This window comes from Helobdella robusta (assembly GCF_000326865.2).
Source record: "Helobdella robusta unplaced genomic scaffold HELROscaffold_76, whole genome shotgun sequence".
Taxonomy (NCBI): Eukaryota; Metazoa; Annelida; class Clitellata; order Rhynchobdellida; family Glossiphoniidae; genus Helobdella; species Helobdella robusta.
Window position 1 is genome coordinate 671311 of NW_008705432.1, and position 9234 is coordinate 680544.

General features: G+C 32.2%; 2 protein-coding genes across 2 annotated transcripts in view; one reads left to right on the top strand and one right to left on the bottom strand.

Annotated features, from left to right (window-relative positions):
- Window positions 1–5207: 5207 nt before the first annotated feature.
- On the top strand, window positions 5208–7038 carry HELRODRAFT_181863 (hypothetical protein; the record flags this gene model as incomplete). Its single annotated transcript, XM_009031636.1, has 3 exons — window positions 5208–5305; window positions 6414–6645; window positions 6895–7038. 3 exons carry the CDS (start codon window positions 5208–5210, stop codon window positions 7036–7038), a joined length of 474 nt encoding a protein of 157 aa, XP_009029884.1.
- Window positions 7039–9125: 2087 nt separating this feature from the next.
- Window positions 9126–9234, bottom strand: part of HELRODRAFT_104083 (hypothetical protein) — a 5996-nt gene continuing 5887 nt past the window's right edge. The window contains exon 14 of the mRNA XM_009031637.1: window positions 9126–9234. This exon is cut by the window's right edge and continues 8 nt beyond it. Within this exon, the coding sequence (XP_009029885.1) occupies window positions 9157–9234 (78 nt within the window). The 3' untranslated portion in view covers window positions 9126–9156.

Below are 9234 nucleotides of genomic sequence, written 5' to 3' on the forward strand. Positions count from 1 at the left end.
ATTGAAAGTACTCGAATTTGAAGAAAGGATTGAGTGTCATCTCAATAAGATAAGTTGCCTATTTTTTTCCAATGGCTTGTTTTTTATTTTAATGAATTTTTTTTTCAATTTATTGTTTTTCAGTATCCGGTCAAATTCATTCCATCGATGCGTGTCAGATGATGGTCGGTGCAATGGAGATTTGTCCGTAGTGAGTGAAGAAGTTTCTGGAGAGCACACGCGCGCACATTTACATACACGCACACACATCAATTCAACACACACATACACAACATCCATTCATTCGGTGTCGTTGTTGTTGTTTCTCTTCAACTATCTATTTTCTTTACCGGACTTTAGTTTAATTCCTAGGTAAGTTAGGGATTGAGATGAGTTGAACAATCGTAGGTAGGCTAGGGCTTAACATTAGTTATAAAGTTTCAAGTAAAATAAAAGGCTGAAAGGTGTAAAATAAAATACCTAAAACAATGTAAAATTTCAAAAACGTAGAAATACAAATTTGTAGGTAGGTGAGTATATTATAAGTAAGCTAGGGCCTTGAGAGTAATTTAATTGTAGGTAAGTGACTGACTACTATTCTTGCGGCTTCTTACTAGTTTATTGTTATGTGTTTGTTTGTTTTCGCTTCACAGCCCCACACCAACAAAACAAACTACATTTTATTCTCGTCGTCGCCTTACATTTTACCTTTTAGATCAAGCTTTTTAGTGTCTATTTATTTATTTATTATTAAAAGTTGACTGGTTTCTTAAATTTTACCTTTTAGATCAAGCTTTTTAATGTCTATTCATTTATTTATTATTAAAAGTTGACTGGTTTCTAGTATTTTTTATTTGGTTATATAATTTTTGGATATTTCTTGATTTACTTTGTATATATATATATACATGTATAAATAATTACTGTTTGGTATGTTGATTTAGTCATTATGATATGTTGTGAATTCTTCTTACTAAATGTTCATGTTACGTGAATCATTTTCAAAGAACTACTAAGAAGTGTGTATAATAATAACAGTAATAATGGATAATAATTATTTTTTATCGGTCGATTATTTGTTATATTTGTTTGTTTAAAATTCGATTTTTTAACAATTGACGTTTTTACAATTTTAATTAGCCGTCACTTTCCATTTTTGAATGAATTCAAATAAAAGCAACTACTGTGTTTTTCTTTCTTTACTAAAATCTCAAAACTGTTTGTGGATCTGCACTGTTAAGTGTTCGTTCGAGTTTGAACAAGCCTTGAAAATATTTTTTTTATTTGTTTTTGTTTTTTTTCGATTTGGTTCATTCAATTCGGCTCATTGATTGGTCGATTGGTTGGATGGATGGTTGATTGATTGGTTGGATGGATGGTTGATTGATTGGTTGGTTGACTGACTGACTGACTGACTGACTGACTGATTGTTTGATTGATTGATTGATCATAAGAGTTCTATGAAACCCTGTAAGCCACTGCAGTAAGCCAACGTAAGATTTCAGCAACCAGTTTCTATGAGCACCAGCAGAATGTAAAATATTCATTGAATATAATAAAGATAGTTGTTCAAATAACAATTTTGATCTATTTACGCGGTTTATTTCATAAGCAAACAAATTTTTAACATGATCGAATAGTGTAAAAAAAAGAGTGACTAGTTCAATTCTAGTAATTTATTATTGCTTCAATTATAGGCCTATACTTATTCTAGTAAGCCAACCTTCGGCTTCAGCTAGTCAGCGGATTTCACCGGACCAAAAGCAATTTTTATATTCAAATTAAAAAAAATAATTCAATAATACATAATTCTATTGAATAAAATTAAATAGAATTACTGCAATGTTTTAAGCATATTAAGTCAAGTAAATATTTCCTATAGCTTGCTCGTTATTGTATATTATATATATGCTATATACCATACTATATACTATACTGTATACTATAATAAAAAACTGTTTATATATATATATATATATATTATAACACATTTACTATATATATATATATATATATATATATATATAATTCACAATATATAACGAAATATATTTATGCGAACGTTTGAAAGCGATTCTTTTCATATAACATTCAGAAATTGAGGTGATTTGGATGACATTTTGACAAGTTATTTTTATAAAGTTATTATAATTATTATTATTACTACCTTAATCTTTTTCTTATTATTATTATTATTATTATTATTATTGGTATTATTTTTTATTACAAAAAATTTTATTTTTTATTTATTTATTTATTTATTTAGGATTGTTGAAGCAACTAATTGAAAACAATTATAAAGAGAACCTTTACGAACATAAATCTGAGGTCTGACTATTAAAACAAAACAAAACAAAAAAACAACATCACCATCATTATCATCATTCTTCGTCGGAATCATCATCATCATCATCATCATCGTTGTCAACAACAACATCAATAATAGCAACATCAACAACAACTCAACAACAACAACAACAACATTAATATCATCGTCATCTTTAAAAAAATGAAAAAAACTCAAAAAACTCAACTGGACGACAACTTATCAAAGAAATGTTGCGTCTGCATTCACTTTTTCGGTAAAAATACTCGAATCAATCCAGAATCGACAAAGAGATATTCGGTTAATTCGGTATCGGATCTAAGGGAGCACGACAAATCGAACGGTTATTCATGCCATGAATCACTAAAAGTTTTAAATAAATGCCAATTATTTTTTCTGATATTATTCTACAATTGTTATTAATTATTTTCTAAAATTATTAATAATTATTCCCTATAATTATTAATAATTATTCTCTATAATTATTAATTTTGAAGCATCTGGATCTGTGTCTGTACACGTAAAGCAAGCGTGGGCGGATGAGAACGTTGACGATCATCCACAACAACATCAAAAACAACATCATCAACAACAACAACAACAACAACATCAACAACAACATCAACGACAACAACAACAACATCAACCACTACAAAACGGTAATTTAACCAACAATCACTTAGCTGACGATAATGATAATAACATTAACATTATCAACAACATCAACAACATCAACAACAACAACAACAACAACAACAACAATAATAATAATAGTAACTGTAACAGTGTCAGCAATTCTAGCATCAATTTGTTCTACCAGACAACGAGCGTTGAAAATATTCGCGGCAGATTGGATAGTATAAACAGTAATAAAAATAATAACAATAATAATAACTATAATAAAAACAATTTGAATCAAAGAGGTAACTTGAATGATAATAACATCATCAACAACAACAACTACAACAACTACTACAATAACAACAACCGCATTAATAATAATAGTAGTAGTAGTAATAATAATAATAATGATAATAACAACACAGCAACGATACTTCATACCGAGACGAGTCCGCACATCTCAATCATAGATGTACCGCTCGTAAGACCGATCGAAATCGGAAACGGTTTACCCGTACTGACTCGACCAGACCGTCAGACGAAGACGAACAACCATCACAGCCCGAAACGCCGTTCCAAATCCGATATCGCGTCGAGTACCAGCTCGGCGAACTCGAAAATACCGAATACCGAATCGAATACCGAGAAAAAAAAACTATCGAAATTTTCGTCATTTTTTGCAAGATCGTCAACTAAATCATCTTCCCCTAATCACAAAATTTTAACAAAATGGCAAAAATGGACACCATTTTTTAACAGGATAACTTCCGCCAAGAAAAAATGGCGCGGACTCGATGACGTCAAAGAGATGGACGAGAACGGAATTGAAGAGATGTACGTACTTCCGTTAAACGACGTTGAAATCCAGATGGTCATGAACTCCTGGAAGTCTATAAAGCATAAGAGTCAAGAAGTTGGAATGAATATTTTCTCAAAGTGAGTATCCATTAAAGTTTATTTAGTAGCTTTACTTTTTATGTTCGATCATTCATCCGTTCGTTCGTTCGTTCGTTCATTCATTCATTCATTCATTCATTCATTCATTCATTCATTCATTCCAGTTTTTTCATTCCTCTAGTTAATTAGCGAAACAACCCGCCTATAAAACATTACAAAGGCACTTGAAAACTACCAAAGCCAATAAAACACCATGTAAAAAATCAGAAATAAAATTAAATTAGAATCAATTGTTGGCCTTTCAAACGACTATTAGTTATTCATTGGTCTTTTTCTTCATTGTCAAGGTAGAGAGAAAGAGAGTGAGCGAGAGAGAAAGAGAGAGAGATAGAGAGAGAGAAAAAGAAAAAAACAAGAAAGTTAGTGAGTGGCAGAAAAAGAAAACAGATAGGGAAAGAAAGAAGAAGATGAAAGAGAGAGATGGAGAAAAAAAGAGACAGAGAAGGTGATAGAGATAGATAGAGAAAGAGAGAGACAGAGAAGATGATAGAGAAAGAGAGAGATAGAGAGAGAGAAAAGAGAGAGAGAAATGGGGAGGGAATAGGATCAGTTGTGTCTTCTCCAATTAAACGGATTAAAAGAACAAAATGACATAGACACAACAACAAAGAAAATTAACTTCTAGCGTAGATAAATCAGAAGCAATTGTCCCATTAAAAGTAAAAAAGTAATAGTATCAGTAGTAGTAGTAGCAGCAGCAGCAGCAAGCAGCAGTGGTAGCAGCAGTAGTAGCAACAGCAGCAGTAGCAGCAGCAGCAGCAGCAGCAGCAGTAGTAGTAGTAGTAGAAGCAATAGTAGCAGTAGTAGTTGCAGTAGTAGTAGTAACGAACGAAGATTAAATGTATTGCAAAAATTTTTAAAAATTTTTTAAAAGATTAAAAGAGAATTAGATGCATTTTTTTACAAAATAACTTTACACTTTTTTTATTTCTCTTTTTTGTTCATTTTCTCTTCTTCTCTTTGTCTCTTTTTCTCTTTTTTTCTCCTCCTCTCTCTCTATTTCCATACATCTCTCTCTTTCTATCTTTTTTCAATCATCTATATCTTGTTTTCGCTTTAAAGATTAACACACACGCCCATGTCATAGCCACGCAATCCCGCATGTATAGCTACACGGCAACAAACACGTTTGCATACGTATGAACATGCTTAACCAGTTGAACAACAACAACAACATCAGCAATAACAACAACAACAACAGCATCAATAACAACAACAACAACAACCACAATCATATCATCAACAATAACAACATCATCAACAAAAACAACTACAAAAACACAATAACAGCAATATCCAAAACATCAACAACAAACAACAACAAATGGCAGCAAGAGCAACAACAGGACACGTCATCAACAACACTGCGCACGTGACCAGCCAGATCATTACGTCACGGCTTAGTTACGTCATAACCGGCACGTGATCAAATGCGTTTTGAACTCACGCTTGCTTGCTTTCATCTTGGGGCCCAATTAAATTTTATGGAATGTAATTAAATGTTAATAATTAAACTCAATAATAACAAAATAATAATAATAATGAATAATAATAATGAATAATAATAATAATAATAATAATAATAAATCAGATATACCTGCTTTACGATAGTGCTAACGGTCACAGTTTATACTATATATATATATATATGTAGATATATATATATATATAATATATATATATATATATATATATATATATATATAACCATAATCACGTGACCAAGTGGCCGTGTTAAAGTCGTTTTAATTACCGAATCGGTATCGGCAAGTAGTAACGAGTCGGGGTTGGAATCGGACGTGTGTTACCGGGCGTGATGGATTGATTGTCAGTATTTTGTTAATTACGTCGCGAGTTTTGAGTTTGTTTTGAGTTTGTTAAATTTTGTCGTTTTGGATGATGATTTTGGGATTTTTTTGGGACGCGATTATCATCATCGTCGTCATCATCATCGTCATCATCATCGTCATCATCATCATCATCAACATCGTCATCAACATCGTCATCATCATCAACATCGTCATCATCATCAACATCGTCATCATCGTCATCATGTCACATGTTGTTTTATGGCTCAGCGCTCATTAACCTGAGCAACATTAACGTTTGATCTCTCTTTCTCTCTCTCTCTCTCCTTTCTCTCTCTCTTTCTCTCTCTCCTCTCTCTTATTTTTTCTTCTCTTCATTTCTCTTATTTTTTATCTTCCTTCTTTCTCTATTGCTGTCCATCTGCCTGAAGCTGCAATTGTTAATTTTATATTTATTGCGAAAAATATTTAAAATCTTTTTGTATTTAACATCAGTTGTCGAGCATGTCTGTATGAATGTTGTATGGTGCTCTTTTGAAAGTGCGAAAAATATAATTTTGTTTTTAAACAAACTTCTCTCTCTCTCTCTTTCTCTCTCTCTCTTTCTGTGTTCTTCATCCTCGCTTACCTTTCATCATTTTTTCCCTCTCACTCTCTCTCACTCTCAGTTTTTCATCCTCGCTTACCTTTCATCATTCTCTCTCTCTCTCTTCCCAAATCAGACTCTTGCAATCAAATCCCCTCGTGAAAAACACTTTCGAGAAATTTCGGCAGATGGACCCGATGTCCGACTTCACAGACAGCAGTGTCTTCTCCACACACGCCATGGTCGTCATGTCGGCTTTTGAGGACATCTTTGATAACCTGGACGACTCCGAGATAGTGAAAGATATCCTGGAGCAAGGGAAGTCCCATGGGAAGTTTTCGGAGGATTTTGCCCCGGAGACTTTTTGGGTTAGGAGGTGTCAACAACATTGTGTGCGTGCGTGTGTGTGTACGTGCGTGTGTGTAAGAAAAAAATGCGTTGTCTTAGTTTTGTTGAATGTAGAATTTTGTAGAATGACATCGCTGTGACATCGTTATCACGTTAATGACATCACCGTGACATAGCTAGCGTAACCACGGCTTCATCATCCTATCGTCATAATGACGTCATTATGACGTCACCACAAAGCAACAAAACAACAACATCAACAACAACAGGCCATAGAGGAACCATTCATGTCTTCAATGAAAGACATTCTCGGCCGCAAGATGTCCTCTCAACTGGAGAAGATCTACAAGAAGACCATCAAGTTCATCTTATCAGTTCTTATCAAGGGCCTTAGGGATGCTACCATGGCGTGAGGCTGCTGCTGCAGCAGCTGCTGCTGCTACTGTTGTTGCTGCTGATGGTTGTGATGATGATGATGATAACAATGATGATGATGATTTGGCTACGACAATGATAATGATGATGGTTTGGAAAATTATGCTAGAAAAAAATATCAAATTGTCCGCCACATTCATCTTATTCTGCTCGTGTTGGCGTGATGATGATGTTACTGATGATGATGATGATGTCACTGATGATGATTATGATGATGATGTTACTGATGATGATGATGATGTTATGAATGACGATGGTGATAATGTTGTTACTGATGATGAAGTCACTGATGATGATGATGTCACTGATGATGATGATGACGGCGATGATGATGTCAGAAAATCTCTTCAATAAAATTATAGTGCGCAGAAGATGAAAAAAATTCGCATGACGGCCCCAATTATCGACCAGTCACAAATTTTTTTTTAGTTTTTTGACCCCAATAACAATACTACTACTACTACTACTACTAATAATAATAATAATAATATACGCACATACCAGACACGTGCATACCTAGAGATATATATTAAGACACGCACATACTGTAATTATTATTATTATTATTATTATGAAGTAATAATTTTTCTTTTAATAGATTTTTAAAAATTAATTCAAACTCCACCAAAGCTGGTTTATTACTTTTTAAATACCGAGCGGAAATTTATTAGAAACAAATACAAAATAAATAGAAGAATTAAGAGTTATCAAGAATAAATTATAACAAATATAAATACAACACACACACACACATATATATATATATATATATATATATATATATATATATATATATGTATATATATATATATATATATATATATATAACACATACCTGATGTGTTTTGTGAAAATCATGGGAGTGATATATAGATCATTCTTTCTTTCTTTCTTTTTCTCTCTCTCTTATTTGTCTTCCTCTCTCTCTTCTCCTTCTCTCTCTTTCTCTCTCTCTCTCTCCTTTTCTTTCTCTTCCTTTCATTTCTCTTTTCGCCTTTCTCGTTTTGTCCCATTCTTCTATTATATTCATCCTTTATAGTTTTCCTCTTGACAATTTCTTTGTTTCTCTTACTCCATCATTTCTTCTCCTCTTCTAGACTTTTCTCTATCACTAAGTTTCATTTTTTATCTTTCTCAGTCACTCTCTTTTTCTCGTTTTTTTTCTCTTTCTTTTTCTTTCTCTCTCTCTCTTTCTCTCTCTCCAATCTATCTAATTGTAATCTATCGTCTAAATAAAAAATGTTAAAAGCGCGAGTTATTAATGATTACGTTAGTAGAATAATCATCATCATCAACTTCATTTCCATCATCATCATCATCTTCCTTTTCCTCATCATCATCTTCCTTTTCCTCATCATCATCATTATCTTCTTCTTCATCATTACTATCATCATCATCATCATCTCAAACACCATCATCATCGTTCTCGTTATGTTATGATTTTATTATTGTTATTGTTAGTAGAGTGTCTTTCGCATCTGAACTATAATTAATATTAATTATAATAATAATTATTATTATAAATAAATAAATATATATATATATACAAATATATATATATGCAATTGTATTGCTTAATCATTTGTTATTGCGAGGTTATTAAGGTTTTAATTATTAATATATATAAATATATATATATTTATATATATATTTGATATATATATATATATATATATATATATATATATATATATGGAATGTAAAAATCAACGTTTGTGTGCGTGTGTGTGTGTGTGAGCATGCGTGTGTGTGTGTGTGTTTGTGTGTGTGTGTAAACACCACATATGTAAGCAATTTTAACAACAACAATAATAAAAACAGCAATGAAAAAGGTAATATAAAACTTGAAACCACAGAGAAAACAAATCACACACCCATTCACACATACTTATACACACATACTTACACACGCACACAAACATTCAAACACACACACACACACACACACACACACATACATAAATTTTGAACGCGTAACTTTGCATACATCAGTTATACAGTATACACGAATCGATACGATACCATTATTACCGACAATTATTATGAATAATAAATCAATAATTACTGATCATAATTTCATAATTTTCTCCCAAGAGCTAGACTCGACAATTATCATTTAAGAACTGGGACGCCACTTTTTTAACATCTGCCATGTGCGGCATTCGATACGTGTA